This window comes from Thalassophryne amazonica, chromosome 4, assembly GCF_902500255.1.
Source record: "Thalassophryne amazonica chromosome 4, fThaAma1.1, whole genome shotgun sequence".
NCBI lineage: Eukaryota > Metazoa > Chordata > Actinopteri > Batrachoidiformes > Batrachoididae > Thalassophryne > Thalassophryne amazonica.
Genome location: NC_047106.1, coordinates 131815558 through 131841479, shown reverse-complemented (window position 1 = coordinate 131841479; position 25922 = coordinate 131815558). Strand labels below are relative to the sequence as shown.

Here is a 25922-nt window from a genome sequence, read left to right as displayed (position 1 = left end):
CTCGCCCTATGACTCTTAATTGGAATAAGTGGGTATAGAAAATGGATGGATGGATGGATGGATGCCTGAATCCAATTATGTTAACTCAAATTATTCAAGTTTTAAAAATGATTTGAATATAGGAAGGTGTAGCTTAATTACTGTGTGTTAGATTAACTCGGCTCATTTGACAATTTGAAGTATTTTGTATTTATTCACAGTATTTCTCAAATAATCTGAAATTTAAAATATTACATTTATCTGAATTAAGTAACACAAATTCAAATATCTTTTTCTCGCTTTCATGTTCATGTGAGTTTTAAAGAGTTCAAGGTTTAGTGTTCAGGTGACCTTTTCAATGCTAATTTATTTCCTGTCTGACATTGTGTGGATCTGTCTGTGTGGCCATGTGGACAATCTGTATGTGATATTTTGACTCAGACTTCATGTATCAAGGTCACCTCCCTGAAACCTCTGACTTCGAGCTCACAGACACAGGTTAGGGTGAACTCAAAATTTATGTAACCTCAATTTTTTAGCCTTATGTACTCAAATATAGCGTTATTAAAACCTTTAATATTTGAATTTACTGTTACACATATATTTTGATTTGATCTTCAATGCTTTTCTTAAATCACTTGAATTAAAACTAAAGGTCTACACTATAAGCACTTCTTAAATGTTTCATTTCAGCTCCACTGTAGTGGTGCAGAGAAGCAACATTTTAAACAATATGTTGTCGCTGCCCAAATACAAATCACCACGATTCTACACACTCCAGAACAATAGGTGGCGGTATAGTCCTTCAGTCAGCAGATGTTCTGTGTAGATAATGACGAAGAAGACGAAGAAGGAAATACGCTGAAGCTGTTGGAAGCACACGCGCTTAAAGTTCTGAAAAAATAAATAAATAAAACATATTAAAACAGAAGCATGGTGGAAGAGTTCGACTCACCTGTTGTTTATCTTAGACAGTTTGGCTGTGAACAGGCTTTGTTGTCCAGACCTGACGGTTCCGCGTCATTCAAACAAGGTAAACTACACACACACACACAATAAAATAACTACACACTTAAAATAACAACAGACACACAATAAAATAACTACACACTTAAAATAACAGACACACAATAAAATAACTACACACTTAAAATAACAACAGACACACAATAAAATAACTACACACTTAAAATAACAACAGACACACAATAAAATAACTACACACTTAAAATAACAACAGACACACAATAAAATAACTACACACTTAAAATAACAGACACACAATAAAATAACTACACACTTAAAATAACAACAGACACACAACAAAATAACTACACACTTAAAATAACAACAGACACAACAAAATAACTACACACTTAAAATAACAACAGACACACAATAAAATAACTACACACTTAAAATAACAGACACACAATAAAATAACTACACACTTAAAATAACTACACACACACACAATAAAATTACACACATAAAATAACAGACAATAAAATAACTACATAGTAGTACATACACAACAGAATAACTACGCGCATGCACATAAACTACACACAAAATAACATCAGGCACACAATAAAATAACTACATAGTACATACAACAAAATAACTACACGCACGCACATAAAATAACTGTACACACACACATAAAATAACTACACACGCACACAGAGTAACTACACACACACACACAAAGTAATGTTACACCCCTGGCTCGATAAGAGAGTAACAAAAGAGGGGAGACGACACATGGAACAGGTTTAACAATATTTAAACAAAATAAGGTGTACATGTGAGTCGGTATGTGTGCAAGTGTTGCAGTGCGTGTGGTGTGTGGAAGTGTAAATTAATCAAACAGAAGAACTTAAAAGTCCATGGCTGGCTTCAGCAGGGCTCCGACAGTCCAAGTCCTGTGTGTGTGGTGGAGACAGGAGGAGTGATGCTACACGCACACCTGCACTCAGGTTTTAATGTCAGACACAGGTGGAGTCACAGCCAAACAAGAAAGGAGGAGGAGAAGCAGGAGCACCTGGGCAGAGAGCAGAGGCAGGAGCGGCCACAAAGACAACCAAGACCTCCCCAACTTCCAAACCGAACAACACAGGCCAGGGCCGTGGCACCCCCCCCCCCCCCCCCAAAAAAAAGGGACCCTCATAGGACCCTACAAAATCCCCAAATTAATAACTTCTTACAAAAACTAAAAATGGTCCAGGTCAACCCATGAGACGACCACTAACTAAGAACTTTCAACCGATCTACGTTACCTCCTGGAGGCCAGACAATGTGTTCTATTCAGACAACATTGTCAGAGCGTTGTTGAGACCTAGCTCAGGGGACCAACTGAAGAACCACAGCAGCAAAGAGAAGGATGGAGACGATCAACAGCAGGGTCAGGACCAACATCGATCAGGCAAGGCACATCACAATCATCTGGCAAGAGGAGCAAACACAGGGAGCAGCAGTTCCAAATAACGACCCACAATTGTTAAAACAGGACTGGACACTGTTACCTGTAACCAGTGGGCAAACCCACCGAGTAGATTCGCATTAGGGCCGTACAAAGCAGAGCACCTAATGCCTCAGTCCAGAACCAGCAAGGTTATGATTGGAATAAACTTTCAGAGAAGTTCCTGAGTCAACGTAAACCTGAAAATACTGCAATGCCAAAATAAGAGTGAGCGCCTCCTTTTCTATCACAGAATAGTTCAGCTGGTATGAATTGAACTTTTTAGAAAAGAAGCTAACAGGACGGTCTACTCGTTGCTCATCCGCCTATAACAAAACAGTTCCAGCTCCAATATGACTGGCATCAACATGCAGTTTAAACAGCTGATCAAACTGTAGAGCCCTCAGAACAGTTAGTGGCGCAACAATGCTGGAAAAATTGCAACAAAAACAACAATAATAGCCCATGAGACCCAAAAATCTCATGAGTTCCTTCTTTGTCGTAGGAACAGGAAACTCAGAAACAGCTGTAACTTTAGCCATTACAGGGCAGACTTGACCCTGTCCAACAACTTTTCCTAAATAGGTTATTGTAGCCTTAGCGAAGTCACACTTGGCTAAATTTAGAGTGAGATTACCATGGGCTAAAGTCAAACAATGCCCGGAGCTGCATTTGATGGTTGTCCCAGGTGTTACTGTATACTACAACATCATCCAAATAGACGGCACAACCTTTCAGACCACTCACAACCCGGTTCGTCAACATTTGAAATGTTGCTGGTGCATTTCTCAGGCCAAAACCCATCACAGTATAGGAAAATAAACCAGAAGGTGTCATGAATGCAGATATTTCTTGTGCTCTCTCAGTTAAAAGCACTTGCCAATACCCTTTAAGAAGATCCAGCTTACAAACAAACCGCACACCTCCCACCTGATCAACACAGTGCTCAACACGCGGCAATGGAAATGAATCTGGCTTTGTCACCACATTGACTTTTTGAAAGTCAGTGCACATCCGCGGAGACTTGTCTGACTTCTGTACTATCAGGCAGGGAGATGCCCAGCTGGAAGCAGAGAGAACCGCAAGATTATTATCAAGCATGTATTTCACCTCCTTATCAGTGACCTTCTGCTTTTCATCGGAGACAGAAAAATCTCTGCTGAATGGGTTTTGAATCTCCCACATCTATATCGTGTTGTATCAAATTGGTCTTAGTGGGTGTATCCCCAAACAAAGATGGGTAATCTCTAATCAAATCTGCCAATTGTACAGCTCTGTCACGAGGCAAATGGTCATATAAGGAACCCAGTTTCTCCCAAGTTTCAGAATTTTTCAAGTGAGCACAAAGTACAGCATCATCTGGCATTGACACCTCCTCCCCCCATGAAAAGTTGACTGAGGTACTTCACAAACAGCCAAAACTGTATCCCCATCCACAGACCCAGACTGACTTTGTAAAGATTCTCTGACAAAATAGGGTTTCAGAAGGTTAATGTGGCAAAGCTGCTGACTTTTTTTTTCCTATCTGGAGTTGCAATCAGATAGTTGAGATCTGAAAGCTGTTTCACAACAGTATAAGGACCATGAAATTTTGCCTGAAACAGTGACCCCACAACTGGTAACAAGGCCAAAACTTGATCCCCCTCACTGAACTGTTGCTTTTCACAATGTCTATCAGACAAACTTTTCATTTTATTCTGAGCGGTAGCCAAGTTCTGTTTAGCCAGTTGACCTGCCATGTACAGACAATGGCAAAAACCATTCACATAGTCCAACAAATTAGCGAGAGGTTCATCTGAGGCCCACTTATCATGAAGTCCTGCCAGCGATAAGGGAGTAACAAAAGAGGGGAGACAACACATGGAACAGGTTTAACAATATTTATTTAAACAAAGTAACATGTACGTGTGAGTCAGTATGTGTGCAAGTGTTGCAGTGTATGTGGTGTGTGGAAGTGTAAATTAAACAGACAGAAGAACTTAAATGTCCATGGCTGGCTTCAGCAGGGCTCCGACGGTCCAAGCCCAGTGTGCGTGGTGGACACAGGAGGAGTGATGCTACACGCACACCTGCACTCAGGTTTTAATGAGGCCGCAATCAGACACAGGTGGAGTCACAGCCAAACAAGAAAGGAGGAGGAGAAGCAGGAGCACCTGGGCAGAGAGCAGAGGCAGGAGAGGCCACAAAGACAACCAAGACCTCCCCAACCTCCAAACCGAGCAACACGGGCCAGGGCCGTGACAGTAACTACACACACATAAAATAACTACACACAGAAATAAAGTAACTACACACAAACACACATAAAACGAGAGCAATCATAGATTTCTGACGTCCGTCAAGAATTGACGAGGACTCAAAATAAAAGATACGTAATTCACATTGTGACCCGAACTTTACCTGTATCCAGATTCCACAACACATTGCAATAATTACATACTGATCCAGAATAGTCCGACTGATCAAGATGGTGCAATCTGATATTTAATTCAGGAGATGAAACAAAATAGTGTCTTCCTGATCTTGGTTTTACATCATGATGTCATATGCGTGAAGTAGTTTTGACATAATCCTTAAAAGTCTACAAAGTGAAACCTGATACAGAATCCGGATCCAGATCACCTCCAAAATTTTATGGAGGCTTCCAAGGCTTAATATCTATCTGTGCTGAAAGTTTCTTTAAAATCTGTGCAGTAGTTTTGATGTAATCCTGCTAACAATCAGACAGACAAATAAATAAACACTGAGGATTTCATTACATCCATGGTGGACACAATAACTACACACACACACACACACACACATACATAAAATAACTATATACAGAAATGAAGTAACTAAACACAAACTACACACATAAAATAATTACGCACAGAAATAAAGTAACTACACACAAACACATACAAATTACACACATAAAGTAAATACACACTGACCACACACACATAAAGTAAATACACACTGACCACACACACATAAAGTAAATACATACACTGACCACATGCATGTAAAGTAAATACACACACTGACCACACGCATGTAAAGTAAATACACACTGACCACACTCACGTAAAGTAAATACACACACTGACCACACGCATATAAAGTAAATGCACACTGACCACACGCATGTAAATTAAATACCCACACTGACCACACACACGTAAAGTAAATACACACACTGACTACACTTATGTAAATTAAATACACACAGTGACCACACTCACTTAACGTAAAGTAAATACACACAGTGACCACACTCACGTAAAGTAAATACACACACTGACCACACGCATGTAAAGTAAATACACACTGACCACACGCACATAAAGTAAATACACACACTGACCACACACATGTAAAGTAAATACCCACACTGACCACACGCATGTAAAGTAAATACACACACTGACCACACGCATGTAAAGTAAATACACACTGACCACACGCACATAAAGTAAATACACACACTGACCACACACATGTAAAGTAAATACCCACACTGACCACACACACGTAAAGTAAATACACACACTGACTACACTCATGTAAATTAAATACACACACTGACCACACGCACGTAAAGTAAATACCCACACTGACCACACGCATGTAAAGTAAATACCCACACTGACCACACACACGTAAAGTAAATACACACACTGACTACACTCATGTAAATTAAATACACACACTGACCACACTCACATAAGTAAGTACACTCACTGACCACACTTGCGTAAAGTAACTACACACACTGACCACACACACGTAAAGTAAATACACACACGTAAAGTAAATACACACACTGACTACACTCATGTAAATTAAATACACACATTGACCACACACACGTAAAGTAAATACACACACTGACCACACGCGTAAATACACACACTGACTACACTCATGTAAAATAAATACACACTGACCACACATACGTAAAGTAAATGCACACACTGACCACACACACATAAAGTAAATGCACAGAATGACCACACATGTAACTACACACACTGACTACACTCACATAAAGTAACTACACACACTGACCACACTCACGTAAGGTAAATACACACACTGACCACACTCACATAAGGTAAATACACACACTGACCACACTCACATAAGGTAAATACACACACTGACCACACTCACGTAAATACACTGACTACACTCATGTAAAGTAAATGCACACACTGACCACACTCACATAAAGTAACTACACACACTGACCACACTCATGTAAATACACACACTGGCCACACACATGTAAAGTAAATGCACAAAATGACCACACATGTAACTACACACACTGACCACACTCACATAAAGTAACTACACACACTGACCATACACACGTAAAGTAAATGCACAAAATGACCACACATGTAACTACACACACTGACCATACACACGTAAAGTAAATGCACAAAATCAATCAATCAATTTTTTTTTTATATAGCGCCAAATCACAACAAACAGTTGCCCCAAGGCGCTTTATATTGTAAGGCAAGGCCATACAATAATGATGTAAAACCCCAACGGTCAAAACGACCCCCTGTGAGCAAGCACTTGGCTACAGTGGGAAGGAAAAACTCCCTTTTAACAGGAAGAAACCTCCAGCAGAACCAGGCTCAGGGAGGGGCAGTCTTCTGCTGGGACTGGTTGGGGCTGAGGGAGAGAACCAGGAAAAAGACATGCTGTGGAGGGGAGCAGAAAATGACCACACATGTAACTACACACACTGACCACACTCACATAAAGTAACTACACACACTGACCACACTCACATAAAGTAACTACACACACTGATCACACTCATGTAAAGTAAATACACACACTGACCACACCCACGTAGTCGTGCTCCTACTGACTTTCATTCCCCTTCTTTCCAGAGCATACATCCATTTCTTCAGGCTAGTCTCAACCAGCCCTCTACTCTCACTGCAGTTCACAGTATTTTCTGAAAATATCATAGCCTGTGGAGACTCCTGATTGATCTCAACAAGTTAACATCAGACATGCATTTTATGCATTTCTGCATATTTGTAATATATATAACAAACACTGGTAATTAGAGTTGTACTCAAAAGTTTACATACCCTGGCAGAATATTTTTTTGTTTGGCCATTTTTCAGAGTATGAATGATAACACAAAAACTTTTTTTCACTCATGGTTAGTGTTTGGGCGAAGCCATTTTCAAACAACTGTTTACTGTTTTTAGATAATAATGACAACAGAAACTAGACAAATGACCCTGATCAAACGTTTACATACTCCTGTTTTTAATACTGTGTGTTGCCCCTTTAACATCAATGACAGCTTGGAGTCTTTTGTGGTAGTTGTGGACGAGGCTCTCTGATGGTGAAGCTGCCACATAATATGTCTTTAACTTTATTTACATCAATTATGCAGAAAGACAAACAGTATGACACTCTATGGTAAATCTGCATGGAGTAGACAGTTCTCAAAAACTGAGTGACTTTGCAAGAAGGAGAAGAGTGAGGAAAGCCACCAAGACACCCAGACAGCCCAGAAGAAGTTATAGGCTTATGTGGCTGTGATTGGAGATTGGCATTTTTGGTAAGGAAATGACACTGATCACAATCGCACTTGCAAGTTGCCAGGACAACAACTGTCTAATATGTTGCCCATCATGCCACTGCACTGGAAGCTTATGAGATTCATGGTCTTGGTCTTGAAACGTGGGTGGGACATATGTTGTTCTTTCACTTTTGTCATCCATGTGTCCTTTGTGACCCTTCAGTCACAAACGTCCTCTATAACCTTTAGGTTGCCAAATCCAGTTTATTTAATGCAGTTTGCCTTCATGTCTGAAGTCTGCTGTGTCTATGTAATGCAAATGTTCACGTGTGGTTCATTTGTCTCTAAATTCAATGATGACTGTTATGCTCTCCTCTACAGGAAACACACACGTGCTGGCTGCGGTTTATGGACCAGCTGAGGTCAAAGTCAGTAAGGAGATCTACGACCGGGCCACTGTGGAGGTTTTGATACAGCCCAAAGTGGGACTACCAAGTAAATTATGAATTTTTCATAATTCTTTCATAAATATCTTGGCTTGCCTCTACTGGTGGTTGGCTCTCACTGCGGTATTGTATCTCTTCCTGTTCCGGAACACAGCGGTGTTTTGCTGTATCTGTTAGCTGTTTAATCTGCACAGTTAGATTGCTCTAGTTACCTAGATAACGATTTGCTTCACAGTGTAATCTTCACGTGCCTTAACTAAAGCACTCCCTCTGCTGAATCACCTCTAAATTATTTACACATTATTCACTTTGTGTGTTTTTAGGAATCCGCTAGCTTAGCGCAGCTACTAGCTCTTAGCCGGTTTAGCATGGCGGCTTCTCCTGTCTCTCCCGCACTTTTCTGCTCTGGGTGTGAAATGTTTAGTTATTCCTCGGCCTCCTTTAGCAGTAATGGTACTTGTAATAAGTGTAGCTTATTCGTAGCTTTGGAGGCCAGGCTGGGCGAATTGGAGACTCGGCTCCGCACCGTGGAAAATTCTACAGCTAGCCAGGACCCTGTAGTCGGTGCGGACCAAGGTAGCTTAGCCGCCGTTAGTTTCCCTCTGGCAGATCCCGAGCAGCCGGGAAAGCAGGCCGACTGGGTGACTGTGAGGAGGAAGCGTAGCCCTAAACAGAAGCCCCGTGTACACCGCCACCCTATTCACATTTCTAACCATTTTTCCCCACTCGGCGACACACCCGCCGAGGATCAAACTCTGGTTATTGGCGACTCTGTTTTGAGAAGTGTGAAGTTAGCGACACCAGCAACCATAGTCAGTTGTCTTCCGGGGGCCAGAGCAGGCAACTTTGAAGGAAATTTGAAACTGCTGGCTAAGGCTAAGCGTAAATTTGGTAAGATTGTAATTCACGTCGGCAGTAATGACACCCGGTTACGCCAATCGGAGGTCACTAAAATTAACATGGAATCGGTGTGTAACTTTGCAAAAACAATGTCGGACTCTGTAGTTTTCTCTGGGCCCCTCCCCAATCGGACCGGGAGTGACATGTTTAGCCGCATGTTCTCCTTGAATTGCTGGCTGTCTGAGTGGTGTCCAAAAAATGAGGTGGGCTTCATAGATAATTGGCAAAGCTTCTGGGGAAAACCTGGTCTTGTTAGGAGAGACAGCATCCATCCCACTTTGGATGGAGCAGCTCTCATTTCTAGAAATCTGGCCAATTTTCTTAAATCCTCCAAACCGTGACTATCCAGGGTTGGGACCAGAAAGCAGAGTTGTAGTCTTACACACCTCTCTGCAGCTTCCCTCCCCCTGCCATCCCCTCATTATCCCATCCCCCGTAGAGACGGTGCCTGCTCCCAGACCACTAATAACCAGTAAAAATCTATTTAAGCATAAAAATTCAAAAAGAAAAAATAATATAGCACCTTCAACTGCACCACAGACTAAAACAGTTAAATGTGGTCTATTAAACATTAGGTCTCTCTCTTCTAAGTCCCTGTTAGTAAATGATATAATAATTGATCAACATATTGATTTATTCTGCCTTACAGAAACCTGGTTACAGCAGGATGAATATGTTAGTTTAAATGAGTCAACACCCCCGAGTCACACTAACTGCCAGAATGCTCGTAGCACGGGCCGAGGCGGAGGATTAGCAGCAATCTTCCATTCCAGCTTATTAATTAATCAAAAACTCAGACAGAGCTTTAATTCATTTGAAAGCTTGACTTTTAGTCTTGTCCATCCAAATTGGAAGTCCCAAAAAACAGTTTTATTTGTTGTTATCTATCGTCCTCCTGGTCGTTACTGTGAGTTTCTCTGTGAATTTTCAGACCTTTTGTCTGACTTAGTGCTTAGCTCAGATAAGATAATTATAGTGGGCGATTTTAACATCCACACATATGTTGAGAATGACAGCCTCAACACTGCATTTAATCTATTATTAGACTCAATTGGCTTTGCTCAAAATGTAAATGAGTCCACCCACCACTTTAATCATATCTTAGATCTTGTTCTGACTTATGGTATGGAAATTGAAGACTTAACAGTATTCCCTGAGAACTCCCTTCTGTCTGATCATTTCTTAATAACATTTACTCTGATGGACTACCCAGCAGTGGGGAATAAGTTTCATTACACTAGAAGTCTTTCAGAAAGCGCTGTAACTAGGTTTAAGGATATGATTCCTTCTTTATGTTCTCTAATGCCATATACCAACACAGTGCAGAGTAGCTACCTAAACTCTGTAAGTGAGATAGAGTATCTCGTCAATAGTTTTACATCCTCATTGAAGACAACTTTGGATGCTGTAGCTCCTCTGAAAAAGAGAGCTTTAAATCAGAAGTGCCTGACACCGTGGTATAACTCACAAACTCGCAGCTTAAAGCAGATAACCCGTAAGTTGGAGAGGAAATGGCGTCTCACTAATTTAGAAGATCTTCACTTAGCCTGGAAAAAGAGTCTGTTGCTCTATAAAAAAGCCCTCCGTAAAGCTAGGACATCTTACTACTCATCACTAATTGAAGAAAATAAGAACACTTTTCAGCACTGTAGCCAGGCTGACAAAGAGTCAGAGCTCTATTGAGCCGAGTATTCCTTTAACTTTAACTAGTAATGACTTCATGACTTTCTTTGCTAATAAAATTTTAACTATTAGAGAAAAAATTACTCATAACCATCCCAAAGACGTATCGTTATCTTTGGCTGCTTTCAGTGATGCCGGTATTTGGTTAGACTCTTTCTGAGTTATTTTCATTAGTTACTTCATCCAAACCATCAACACGTCTATTAGACCCCATTCCTACCAGACTGCTCAAGGAAGCCCTACCATTATTTAATGCTTCGATCTTAAATATGATCAATCTATCTTTGTTAGTTGGCTATGTACCACAGGCTTTTAAGGTGGCAGTAATTAAACCATTACTTAAAAAGCCATCACTTGACCCAGCTATCTTAGCTAATTATAGGCCAATCTCCAACCTTCCTTTTCTCTCAAAAATTCTTGAAAGGGTAGTTGTAAAACAGCTAACTGATGATCTGCAAAGGAATGGTCTATTTGAAGAGTTTCAGTCAGGTTTTAGAATTCATCATAGTACAGAAACAGCATTAGTGAAGGTTACAAATGATCTTCTTATGGCCTCAGACAGTGGACTCATCTCTGTGCTTGTTCTGTTAGACCTCAGTGCTGCTTTTGATACTGTTGACCATAAAATTTTATTACAGAGATTAGAGCATACCATAGGTATTAAAGGCACTGCACTGCGGTGGTTTGAATCATATTTATCTAATAGATTACAATTTGTTGATGTAAATGGGGAATCTTCTTCGCAGACTAAGGTTAATTATGGAGTTCCACAAGGTTCTGTGCTAGGACCAATTTTATTCACTTTATACATGCTTCCCTTAGGCAGTATTATTAGACGGCATTGCTTAAATTTTCATTGTTACGCAGATGATACCCAGCTTTATCTATCCATGAAGCCAGAGGACACACACCAATTAGCTAAACTGCAGGATTGTCTTACAGACATAAAGACATGGATGACCTCTAATTTCCTGCTTTTAAACTCAGATAAAACTGAAGTTATTGTACTTGGCCCCACAAATCTTAGAAACATGGTGTCTAACCAGATCCTTACTCTGGATGGCATTACCCTGACCTCTAGTAATACTGTGAGAAATCTTGGAGTCATTTTTGATCAGGATATGTCATTCAAAGCGCATATTAAACAAATATGTAGGACTGCTTTTTTTCATTTACGCAATATCTCTAAAATTAGAAAGGTCTTGTCTCAGAGTGATGCTGAAAAACTAATTCATGCATTTATTTCCTCTAGGCTGGACTATTGTAATTCATTATTATCAGGTTGTCCTAAAAGTTCCCTGAAAAGCCTTCAGTTAATTCAAAATGCTGCAGCTAGAGTACTAACGGGGACTAGAAGGAGAGAGCATATCTCACCCATATTGGCCTCTCTTCATTGGCTTCCTGTTAATTCTAGAATAGAATTTAAAATTCTTCTTCTTACTTATAAGGTTTTGAATAATCAGGTCCCATCTTATCTTAGGGACCTCATAGTACCATATCACCCCAATAGAGCGCTTCGCTCTCAGACTGCAGGCTTACTTGTAGTTCCTAGGGTTTGTAAGAGTAGAATGGGAGGCAGAGCCTTCAGCTTTCAGGCTCCTCTCCTGTGGAACCAGCTCCCAATTCGGATCAGGGAGACAGACACCCTCTCTACTTTTAAGATTAGGCTTAAAACTTTCCTTTTTGCTAAAGCTTATAGTTAGGGCTGGATCAGGTGACCCTGAACCATCCCTTAGTTATGCTACTATAGACTTAGACTGCTGGGGGGTTCCCTCCACAGCATGTCTTTTTCTTGGTTCTCTCCCTCAGCCCCAACCAGTCCCAGCAGAAGACTGCCCCTCCCTGAGCCTGGTTCTGCTGGAGGTTTCTTCCTGTTAAAAGGGAGTTTTTCCTTCCCACTGTCGCGAAGTGTTTGCTCACAGGGGGTCGTTTTGACCGTTGGGGTTTTTACGTAATTATTGTATGGCCTTGCCTTACAATATAAAGCACCTTGGGGCAACTGTTTGTTGTGATTTGGCGCTATATAAATAAAATTGATGATAATTGATGATGATGATCTTCACTTGCTTCTAAAATAATCTTTCTTTTGGCGAGGGGGGGCTTTGGTTTGTACAGTACATCTGGAAAGTATTCACAGGGCTTCATTTTTTCCACATTCTATGTTACAGCCTTATTCCAGGTGGACTCCAATTAAGTTGTAGAAGCATCTCAAGGAGGATCAGTGGAAACAGGATGCACCATAGCAAAGGCTGTGAATATATATATATATATATATATATATATATATATATATATATATATAAATTTGAAGAAAAAAAAGTTAAAAACTTTTTATTATCATCATTATTGTGTAGAGCTGGGTATCGATTCAAATTTCAAGAATCGATTTGATTACGATTCTTAAGATTCAGAATCAATTATTTCAATTTGATCCAATCCGATCCGATATTGATTTGGGTTAGTGCTATTAAAACCGTTTTTGAGCTGTTACCTAATTGTCTAGTTATTGTCTAGTTAGTTAGTCAACATAATACTAGTTAGTTAGTCAACATAATACTAGTATTATATTGACATTTGACAGCAAATTAATGAAGTATTGGTAGTTAATAATGATGGCTATAAGACTGATTGTACGGATCAATCCCCATCCCAGAATGATAGAGTATTTTTATTTTACAAACATACTGACGGACAGAATTACTGAACAGATCCAGGGGAGCCAAAAGAGGGCACCAGAGGTACCTGCTTCATTGCCCCTTACACAGGTACATTTCAAAACCTTTCCTTGTTTTGGCTTGATGCCTTGTTTCTTTTGTCTTTGAAGTAAGGCCATAACAAAGATTTAAAAAAAAAATGGCTTTACTTCACAAAATTTGTTCCTCAAAATACAGGAAATAGTGTTTCAGAGAGCTAGAAATTAAAAAATTTCCTGGGGAAAATGGTCCTGGTCTCCCCTACAAACAGTCGCATCTGCAGTGTGACACACTGCAGGAGAAGTTCTCCCACAGCCGCGCAGTGACTGCTGGTGACTGAAAAGTCAGTCCACACCAGAGATCCTTCGTGCGTGATCCCATGGAAAAGAAACGTTATGAGGAACGAAAGAAAGAAAGAAAACTGTGTGAATTAAACGGCTGACTTTTTTCTTGCCCGCAGGTGACAAGCGTCCTGGTGTCACAGGCTGAATGGTCCCCCTTAAAAATCGGTCCACCCTGCCTTCACTGCGCATGCGTCATTAGCTGCGGTTCACGGATTATCACCTCGTTTCTGCTTCAAACTGCACTCCAGTCATCATCTGTCTCAGTGACAGATACCTGAAGGTTTTGTACAACAATCATTTCCACATAAATTCAGCATTATTTCAAAATAAAAGGCAGATGAAGTGATCAGAGTGCCGCGGATACACAAGCTGCTAGATGATGTGTTCACTGTGCATCGGTCATTTCAAAACATCACAGAGTTTCATCTAATTTCGGCCTTGCTTCTGCTTAAAACTGACTTTAGAATGATTTAAGAAGTTTTGTCTTGTCATCTGATAGTTAATAACCCCATTAATCCATTTGATCGCTTTGGGTGAAGAGACTGTCTCAGAGCTCCCAAATGATGCAGGCACATTGGAGGCAGGGTGGACCAGTTTTTAGGGGCGGACCGTTCGGTCTGCGACACCGGTTGTCATGATTGACAACTTTAAATGGCTCTGACAGAGGTTGAAGAATAAATTGTGCACCTGCGTCTAAATCAAAACCAGCACGTCCACAATCAATGTAGAGAAATGATCATTGTCACACCCTCAGAAACAGCGCAATGGCCCAACTGCTGTGTCATTTTTTTCAGGAACGCCATATGACAATCATTTTAAAATTGGGGGATCAATCTTTTCAACCCAGCACTAGTATTGTGTATTGAATTTTCAGGGAAAAAATGAATTTCATCCATTTTGGAATAAGGCTGTAAAATAACAAAATGTGGAAAAACTGAACCTCTGTGAATACTTTCTGGATGTGCTGTATATTAAATAAGTTAACATTTGTCAATGTGGAGCTTTTTAAATTTGTTGCAGTTGTTCAGTTTTGCTGTGATGCTGTGCCAGTCTGTCTGTACAAGTACTGTTTCATCTTTACAACTTTATATCACTTCTGAGAAATACATGGGAACACTAACCCTCATGTAGCACTCTGGGATTTACTTAATGTTAATATCATGATATACCTGCTAGAAAATGTATCTCAGTGAATTTAGAACTTACCTTTTAGTGCAGCAGAAAACAGAATATTTACAGAGGAATCATGCAAATGGTGATAGAAGCACCAAATATTCGGCACAAATACTCCTTAGACATTACTCTTTTGAAAAAAAACAATTTGCCACTTGAATTTTCAGTGGACAGGTAGGGGTCAGTTGAAGAATTACACAGGGGTCAAAATTAAAAGATGCTCCAATCATATTGAAAACTATACCACATAATTTGTCTGAATATAAGGATTCCAAAACGTATAGTTTGTACTATCTCTGACGGAATGTTATGGAGTTATGGGGTAAAAAACAGCAAGAATGGTGACATGAAAATTCAACTGGCCAATCGTTTTTTTCAAAAGAGTAATGTGTAAAGAGGTTTGTGCCAAATTTAGTACTTCTATCGACATTTGCTGGATTGTTTCAGTTATCTGCTGCACTATTTTGATATTGGATATGATATTGGAGGTTAGGAGGCAGGCTTGTGATCAAAGGATCCTTGGTTTGATTCTCCATCCAACAGAAAAATCAAGGGCTTTAATTCCAGAGTTGCTCCAAGTGTGCAGTTGAGTGCGTTGCATAGTAGCACGCTGACATCAGTTTGTGTGTGTCTGACTGGGTGAATGTAATCCATTTATGAAGGTAAATTTGGCGTGATGGTTCATCTCTGTCTGAAATAATGCCAGGAGGGCATAGGTGTGCCTGTTGTACTCCCATGTTTCCCCTTTGTCTTGTTTTGTAGGTGTTAGGGAACGGTCACATGAGCAGTGTGTTCGACAAACATGTGAAGCATCTCTGCTCTCTTCACTTCATCCTCGCACTTCCATCAGTCTCATTCTTCAAGTCTTACATGATGATGGCTCAGTATCCTTCAGTAAAGTGCTGTTTGCTGCACTGAAACATGTTTTGTAAAAAACAAAAAAAAAAAAAACACTGCTGGCTCAGTCTCTTCCTGAACTCTTCTCCAGCTCTTGGCGTGCTTTGTGAATGCAGCCTGCATGGCTCTGATGGATGCAGGTCTGCCCATGAGATGCTTGTTCTGTGGCGTGACCTGTGCCATTCACACAGACGGTGAAATCATCATCGACCCAACTGCACCTCAGGAAAAGGTCCATCTGAGGAGAAAATGCTCCCTAAACCAACCAGCTCTTAATGCTGTGTTTTTAAAATAATTATTTTTTCACTGAGGTGAGGAGCAGCTGAAGACTTGCACATACTGAACACCGTCGTTTGTTTCCACTTTGATCAGGAGAGCCGCGCTCTGATGACTTTTGCTATTGACAGCACACATCAGGGAGTGATGATGTCATCAACCAAAGGATCCTTTACAGAGCTCGAGGTGAGTAAACATATGAGGAGATTCCTTTCCAGCGGCTTTGCAGGTTTGTGTTCATGATTTGCGTATGTGTTGTTTCTAAAATAGTTTTGGTCCACACTCTGTAAATGAAGATGGATGCTGTGCCTTGCTCACTCTGATGTCAAAACACATTGAACTCATTTAAAACCAGATCCTGTGTAGTTGACACTGTAGGGTTGGATGGACACGTAGTAGGTCTACAATTCATTGTGCCTTCTGCTAAATAAAAGCAGTACTGCACTTCCTCCTCATTTCCACCAGCTATTGAATTATATTGGCTCTTGTTTTGAAAAAGTTATTCTGATATTATAAAATTAAGTGGAACCTCGACATACAAGCGAATCAACATATACGTTTTTTTTTTTAAATACGAGCCATTGCACAGTCCATATTTTTTCTTTGGAATACAAGTGGAAATCTGAGTCATGAGTTGCACTTCAGGATGCCACCAGAGAGAATGAGGATGAGAAGCTTCTATTGCAGACGTTAAGGCAGCGGATGAATATGTCACATTTTGCTGCACTTGTTGCAAAGGAAAGTTATGTCCCCCAACAAGTGTTTAACTGACGAAACTGGATTATTCTGGGGAAAAAAAAGCCACAGAGGACCTATATAACGGCAGAGGAGAAGAAGCTGTTTAATTGAAAAGAAACACCCAGAAAAAGTGTCCACTGGTTGTGCTTCAGCACTTTTTAATGACACTTGTTTTCCGTCACATTTCTGCAACATTTTAAAAGGTAGGCAGAAGCAAACCTCCTTGGATAGATTTTTATCCAAAAGACCTGCAGATTTACAGTTAAAGTTCCATCTGTATGATCCTTTTAAGGATCTACAGTATAAGTTTAGTTTGTGTTTACAGTGTGCGCAAACCTTCCTCCTCCCTCCCTCCCTTCCTTCTCTGCCACCATCCACCTCTGTTAGCCGCATTCGTCTGTTTCTAAGGTAAGAACACTGAATAAAACTTTTTATTTTATGCAGTAGTGTTCAGAATAATAGTAGTGCTATGTGACTAAAAAGATTAATCCAGGTTTTGAGTATATTTCTTATTGTTACATGGGAAACAAGGTACCAGTAGATTCAGGAGATTCTCACAAATCCAACAAGACCAAGCATTCATGATATGCACACTCTTAAGGCTATGAAATTGGGCTATTAGTAAAAAAAAGTAGAAAAGGGGGTGTTTACAATAATAGTAGTGCGGCATTCAATCAGTGAGTTTGTCAATTTTGTGGAACAAACGGGTGTGAATAAGGTGTCCCCTGTTTAAGGATGAAGCCAGCACCTGTTGAACATGCTTTTCTCTTTGAAAGCCTGAGGAAAATGGGACGTTCAAGATACTGTTCAGAAGAACAGCGTAGTTTGATTAAAAAGTTGATTGGAGAGGGGAAAACCTATACGCAGGTGCAAAAAATTATAGGCTGTTCATGTACAATGATGAAAACAAACGAATGAAACAAATAGTTTGAAATACGAGCAGGTTGGCTTACGAGCTTGGTCATGGAACAAATTAAACTCGTATCTCGAGGTTCCACTGTATTGCAATATCTTGCATATCATATTTTCTCCACACCTCATAATTTTGTTGTCAAAAAAGACACTAGGTTAGAGGATCACTTATGATCAGATAGGCTGTACTTATGCTCACTCCCATGTTCCAGATTTCCTGAACAGCAGAGCCAACAAAGTTTGTACAATAATCACCTACAAACTAGCAACACCAAACAGAACACAGACCCCAACAAATATAAGAGACAAAGAAAAGTCCATCAGTTTGGTGAAAACAAGGACACCAGCACACCTTTTGATGGAGTTTTTTGAGTTACCATGTGTGCACGAGCACACGCTTTGAAGCAGTGCAGCGGTATGCATGTAGGACAGTGGCGGTCCTAGAGTGATTTACTCCCCGGGCGAAACCCCCTGCGTGCCCCCCCCCCCCCCCCCCCGCCGCGCCACTAACGTGGCCACCACCTCCGCCCCACCACCCATGAAAACACTAACTTCGTCCAGAACACCCACAATCCCACAAATTAACTCACAACAGCTATTTTCAAGAACAAATTTCCAGTTTTAATGACTACTGCAATAACAAACACAACGAAATTGGCACAGTCTAATGTCAATCAATCAATCAATCAATTTTTTTATATAGCGCCAAATCACAACAAACAGTTGCCGCAAGGCCATACAATAATTATGTAAAACCCCAACGGTCAAAACAACCCCCTGTGAGCAAGCACTTTGCTACAGTGGGAAGGAAAAACTCCCTTTTAACAGGAAGAAACCTCCAGCAGAACCAGGCTCAGGGAGGGGCAGTCTTCTGCTGGGACTGGTTGGGGCTGAGGGAGAGAACCAGGAAAAAGACATGCTGTGGAGGGGAGCAGAGATCGATCACTAATGATTAAATGCAGAGTGGTGCATACAGAGCAAAAAGAGAAAGAAACAGTGCATCATGGGAACCCCCCAGCAGTCTACGTCTGTAGCAGCATAACTAAGGGATGGTTCAGCGTCACCTGATCCAGCCCTAACTATAAGCTTTAGCAAAAAGGAAAGTTTTAAGCCTAATCTTAAAAGTAGAGAGGGTGCCTGTCTCCCTGATCTGAATTGGGAGCTGGTTCCACAGGAGAGGAGCCTGAAAGCTGAAGGCTCTGCCTCCCATTCTACTCTTACAAACCCTAGGAACTACAAGTAAGCCTGCAGTCTGAGAGCGAAGCGCTCTATTGGGGTGATATGGTACTATGAGGTCCCTAAGATAAGATGGGACCTGATTATTCAAAACCTTATAAGTAAGAAGAAGAATTTTAAATTCTATTCTAGAATTAACAGGAAGCCAATGAAGAGAGGCCAATATGGGTGAGATATGCTCTCTCCTTCTAGTCCCCGTCAGTACTCTAGCTGCAGCATTTTGAATTAACTGAAAGCTTTTTAGGGAACTTTTAGGACAACCTGATAATAATGAATTACAATAGTCCAGCCTAGAGGAAATAAATGCATGAATTAGTTTTTCAGCATCACTCTGAGACAAGACCTTTCTGATTTTAGAGATATTGCGTAAATGCAAAAAAGCAGTCCTACATATTTGTTTAATATGCGCTTTGAATGACATATCCTGATCAAAAATGACTCCAAGATTTCTCACAGTATTACTAGAGGTCAGGGTAATGCCATCCAGAGTAAGGATCTGGTTAGACACCATGTTTCTAAGATTTGTGGGGCCAAGTACAATAACTTCAGTTTTATCTGAGTTAAAAGCAGGAAATTAGAGGTCATCCATGCCTTTATGTCTGTAAGACAATCCTGCAGTTTAGCTAATTGGTGTGTGTCTTCTGGCTTCATGGATAGATAAAGCTGGGTATCATCTGCATAACAATGAAAATTTAAGCAATACCGTCTAATAATACTGCCTAAGGGAAGCATGTATAAAGTGAATAAAATTGGTCCTAGCACAGAACCTTGTGGAACTCCATAATTAACTTTAGTCTGTGAAGAAGATTCCCCATTTACATGAACAAATTGTAATCTATTAGACAAATATGATTCAAACCACCGCAGCGCAGTGCCTTTAATACCTATGGCATGCTCTAATCTCTGTAATAAAATTTTATGGTCAACAGTATCAAAAGCAGCACTGAGGTCTAACAGAACAAGCACAGAGATGAGTCCACTGTCCGAGGCCATAAGAAGATCATTTGTAACCTTCACTAATGCTGTTTCTGTACTATGATGAATTCTAAAACCTGACTGAAACTCTTCAAATAGACCATTCCTCTGCAGATGATCAGTTAGCTGTTTTACAACTACCCTTTCAAGAATTTTTGAGAGAAAAGTTAGGTTGGAGATTGGCCTATAATTAGCTAAGATAGCTGGGTCAAGTGATGGCTTTTTAAGTAATGGTTTAATTACTGCCACCTTAAAAGCCTGTGGTACATAGCCAACCAACAAAGATAGATTGATCATATTTAAGATCGAAGCATTAAATAATGGTAGGGCTTCCTTGAGCAGCCTGGTAGGAATGGGGTCTAATAAACATGTTGATGGTTTGGATGAAGTAACTAATGAAAATAACTCAGACAGAACAATCGGAGAGAAAGAGTCTAACCAAATACCGGCATCACTGAAAGCAGCCAAAGATAACGATACGTCTTTGGGATGGTTATGAGTAATTTTTTCTCTAATAGTTAAAATTTTGTTAGCAAAGAAAGTCATGAAGTCATTACTAGTTAAAGTTAATGGAATACTCAGCTCAATAGAGCTCTGACTCTTTGTCAGCCTGGCTACAGTGCTGAAAAGAAACCTGGGGTTGTTCTTATTTTCTTCAATTAGTGATGAGTAGAAAGATGTCCTAGCTTTACGGAGGGCTTTTTTTATAGAGCAACAGACTCTTTTTCCAGGCTAAGTGAAGATCTTCTAAATTAGTGAGACGCCATTTCCTCTCCAACTTACGGGTTATCTGCTTTAAGCTGTGAGTTTGTGAGTTATACCACGGAGTCAGGCACTTCTGATTTAAAGCTCTCTTTTTTAGAGGAGCTACAGCATCCAAAGTTGTCTTCAATGAGGATGTAAAACTATTGACGAGATACTCTATCTCACTTACAGAGTTTAGGTAGCTACTCTGCACTGTGTTGGTATATGGCATTAGAGAACATAAAGAAGGAATCATATCCTTAAACCTAGTTACAGCGCTTTCTGAAAGACTTCTAGTGTAATGAAACTTATTCCCCACTGCTGGGTAGTCCATCAGAGTAAATGTAAATGTTATTAAGAAATGATCAGACAGATGGGAGTTTTCAGGGAATACTGTTAAGTCTTCTATTTCCATACCATAAGTCAGAACAAGATCTAAGATATGATTAAAGTGGTGGGTGGACTCATTTACTTTTTGAGCAAAGTCAATAGAGTCTAATAATAGATTAAATGCAGTGTTGAGGCTGTCATTCTCAGCATCTGTGTGGATGTTAAAATTGCCCACTATAATTATCTTATCTGAGCTAAGCACTAAGTCAGACAAAAGGTCTGAAAATTCACAGAGAAACTCACAGTAACGACCAGGTGGACGATAGATAATAACAAATAAAACTGGTTTTTGGGACTTCCAATTTGGATGGACAAGACTAAGAGTCAAGCTTTCAAATGAATTAAAGCTCTGTCTGGGTTTTTGATTAATTAATAAGCTGGAATGGAAGATTGCTGCTAATCCTCCGCCCCGGCCCGTGCTACGAGCATTCTGACAGTTAGTGTGACTCGGGGGTGTTGACTCATTTAAACTAACATATTCATCCTGCTGTAACCAGGTTTCTGTAAGGCAGAATAAATCAATATGTTGATCAATTATTATATCATTTACCAACAGGGACTTAGAAGAGAGAGACCTAATGTTTAATAGACCACATTTAACTGGTTTAGTCTGTGGTGCAGTTGAAGGTGCTATATTATTTTTTCTTTTTGAATTTTTATGCTTAAATAGATTTTTGCTGGTTATTGGTGGTCTGGGAGCAGGCACCGTCTCTACAGTGATGGGGTAATAAGGGGATGGCAGGGGGAGAGAAGCTGCAGAGAGGTGTGTAAGACTACAACTCTGCTTCCTGGTCCCAACCCTGGATAGTCACGGTTTGGAGGATTTAAGAAAATTGGCCAGATGTCTAGAAATGAGTTGCTCCATCCAAAGTGGGATGGATGCCGTCTCTCCTAACAAGACCAGGTTTTCCCCAGAAGCTTTGCCAATTATCTATGAAGCCCACCTCATTTTTGGACACCACTCAGACAGCCAGCAATTCAAGGAGAACATGCGGCTAAACATGTCACTCCCTGTCCGATTGGGGAGGGGCCCAGAGAAAACTACAGAGTCCGACATTGTTTTTGCAAAGTTACACACCGATTTAATGTTAATTTTAGTGACCTCCGATTGGCGTAACCGAGTGTCATTACTGCCGACGTGAATTACAATCTTACCAAATTTACGCTTAGCCTTAGCCAGCAGTTTCAAATTTCCTTCAATGTCGCCTGCTCTGGCCCCCGGAAGACAATTGACTATGGTTGCTGGTGTCGCTAACTTCACATTTCGCAAAACAGAGTCGCCAATAACCAGAGTTTGATCCTTGGCGGGTGTGTCGTCGAGTGGGGAAAAACGGTTAGAGATGTGAATAGGGTGGCGGTGTACACGGGGCTTCTGTTTAGGGCTACGCTTCCTCCTCAGTCACCCAGTCGGCCTGCTTTCCCTGCTGCTCGGGATCTGCCAGGGGGTAACTAACGGCGGCTAAGCTACCTTGGTCCGCACCGACTACAGGGGCCTGGCTAGCTGTAGAATTTTCCACGGTGCGGAGCCGAGTCTCCAATTCGCCCAGCCTGGCCTCCAAAGCTACGAATAAGCTACACTTATTACAAGTACCGTTGCTGCTAAAGGAGGCCGAGGAATAACTAAACATTTCACACCCAGAGCAGAAAAGTGCGGGAGAGACAGGAGAAGCCGCCATGCTAAATCGGCTAAGAGCTAGTAGCTACGCTAAGCTAGCGGATTCCTAAAAACACGCAAAGTGAATAATGTGTAAATAATTTAGAGGTGATTCAGCAGAAGGAGTGCTTTAGTTAAGGCACGTAAAGATTACACTGGGAAACAAATCGTAATCTAGATAACTAGATCAATCTAACTGCGCAGATTAAACAGCTAACAGATACAGAAAAACACCGCTGTGCTCCGGAACAGGAAGTTATACAATACCGCAGTGAGAGCCAACCACCAGTAATGTGTCATCATCCATGGACTTATCTGCAATGATCATCTCAAAAGTTTGCAGGAGGGCATCATAATTGTTTGCCCCAGTGCTCACTATCCATGATGTGAAATTCCATTGAGTAGGAGCATTTCTGGGCAACCTTGAGCAGCCTGCAGACTCAAGAAAAGACATCCTCTTTGTGGATTTTGAGAAAAATGTGGCAAAACCAGAGAGTGATGCAAAAAATATTCTGCACTCAGATAAGCATTTAGCCCCCTGAGACAGAACCAGATTCAGTCTGTGTGCATAGCCATGCACAAACATTGCACTGGGGGCTATTGCTTTAACTTTGGCCTGCAAACCACTGAGAACTGAATCCATGACAGCAGCCATGGCTTCTTCATAAGGAAGACTATCAAATGGCTTCGCCAAAATCCGGTCCACAACATCCAAATTGTCTGCCATTATGTGCAGCTTGTTACCTAGCTAGCTCGCTAGCTGGGACTGGCGCGAGGCTGGTGTGAAGTGTGTCCGCCTGTGAGCGCTTTGTGACGGTGGAGGAGCTCAGCAGCACCCGCTGCTCGGTAGGGACAGAAACTGCGATAGAAGTCAGAAAGAGTGATAGAAGTCAGTCTCCAAACACAAGCAGCTACAAAAAAACCACACCAGAAACAGAAGCTTGATTTGTCGCTAGTCGTTTTTAACAAAGAAAATGCCGCTAAGAGGATTAGGAAAGTCTCCGGTTCAACTCAGAACAGAATGAAAATTAAAAAATGCTCCCACGGATGTTTACACCAAAAGGTCGCTGATTCTCTCATTTCGCTGTCAATCAAAAAGGGATTCAGCCTCAGACAGATCATCCAATCATCATGCAGAAGCTGAGCGTCCGGGCCGGTCGAGGCCAGCCCACTGCTCCATAGACCCCCAGACACGCTGAGCGTTCGATGGGCGGGACAAAGCCCAGTATTTATCCAATGAATCGTCTCGTTTTGCTGCAGTCTTTGCTTCGCTGCAGTCTTCGCTTCGCTACTGTTTATAGCTCTGTGAAGCTGCAGGAATGAGTGAGAGGAAAGCCACCATGGGACGGGAAGGTGGGGTCGCCGCTCCGCCGTAACGTAACGTAACCACGAACCCCCCCGTCAGGACAACCCACCTCGTTTTTTTCGCACGGTCGTGCCGACTCCAGGACTGCCCCTGATGTAGGGTGTCATATCACTGTTTTTACTCTTAAAAATGTTATGATTAATGCTTGAATAATACAGTCTTCAATTCATTCAAGACCATTCGGGTTAAAAACAGGTCTGGTTTCTTGCGTTATTGATCAACGTGAATCGTCTACGAGTCAAGCACCAAAACACTTAAAAAGCAAATCACTTTCCCCTCTCACTTGATCTTATGGCTAAAATACTTCCTACAGAAACTTTTTTCAGGCGTTACAGTTGAGTTCCTTCATTTTGTACTCTATTTAATAGATAAACCATTCAAAAATGAGGAGATATCGTTTGCCTGCATGCTGAAATCGGCCTGCATCAGTTTTATTTTTATTTTGGTGAATTTCATAGACTGCGGTACAGCTGGTGCACAGGATGTGTGCTTTTTAATGATACTTTGCTGTATGTGCCTGTGGGGGTAAATAATTTACACATACTTGCATGAAGTTCCAGTATATTTCAGAGCTCATTGCAGGTTAAGGAAAGACACTTGAAGAATAGTTTTGGCAAGTTCAGTGATATCTGTCCAATGCTATGGCATTTATACTAAGTACATATGCTATAGCTGAAGGCAGGTATCACTGAAAGAAGGTCGACATAGACAGATTCTTTTATTACAGTAAGACTTTCACATACCCCAACATACAAAAAATATAAAATGGAAATTCATGAAATTAGGTCTCTCCAGAGGCCCCAAAATGCCTCTACAGTGCTCAAAACCTGTGGGCCCCCATAGGCACTGATTTTTAGAGTTTTTTGTTTGTTTTTCGTTTTTGTTTTTTTCTTTGCCCATTCTCATCCCTCTCTGATGTCCCATTGGTCCTGATGGGCTTCTGCAGATAAAACTTAAATCTATTATATTTGGGATTTGTTCTGGAGTGGTTAGTTTGTTGGCTCTACTGTACAGGAAACTGCAGTCAGGAGCACTAGAGTGAGCACATGTACAGTCCGTGTAAACATGAGTGATCCTCCAACCCAGTGTCCTTTTTTGAGAACATAATTACAGGCTGTTGCATGGTCTGCTATATGAAACTTTACCACCACTTTGTTAAATGTCTCTTTAAGGAGCTGTACTGACAGCAGCCACTAGGGGCTGATATGAGACTTGGTTCCAGCTGCATCTTTGCCCTTTGTGGACTGGACACGCTGCACTGCTTTATTTGTGTCTATGAATAACAGTTTGCACTTTGCAGAGTCTGTATCGCTGATTTAAGAGGATCTTCATTGTTTGTTTTTCTTCCTCTGCAGCTACAGAAGTGTGTAGCCATCAGCCAGAAAGCTTCAGAGAAGATTTTCCAGTTCTACAGAGATTCTGTCAGGCGACGATATTCAAAAATGCTTTGAAGGACACTTTTTGTTGTTTTTAAACATGCCCTCAGTGTTTTAATAAAATATTATGC

The 25922-nt window shown here is 40.9% G+C and overlaps 2 protein-coding genes across 2 annotated transcripts in view; both read left to right on the top strand.

Annotated features, from left to right (window-relative positions):
• The window catches only part of LOC117508751 (synapse differentiation-inducing gene protein 1-like), a 52704-nt gene extending 47456 nt beyond the window's left edge, over positions 1-5248 (top strand). Inside the window, exon 4 of the mRNA XM_034168580.1 lies at positions 5213-5248. The gene's annotated coding sequence lies outside the window, so the exon portion shown is untranslated. The remainder of the gene's footprint in view (positions 1-5212) is intronic.
• Positions 820-25922, top strand: exosc5 (exosome component 5). The gene is made up of 6 exons (XM_034168581.1): positions 820-1012; positions 8370-8483; positions 15990-16111; positions 16216-16356; positions 16497-16586; positions 25771-25922. Exons 1-6 carry the CDS (start codon positions 913-915, stop codon positions 25864-25866), a joined length of 663 nt encoding a protein of 220 aa, XP_034024472.1. The 5' UTR covers positions 820-912; the 3' UTR covers positions 25867-25922.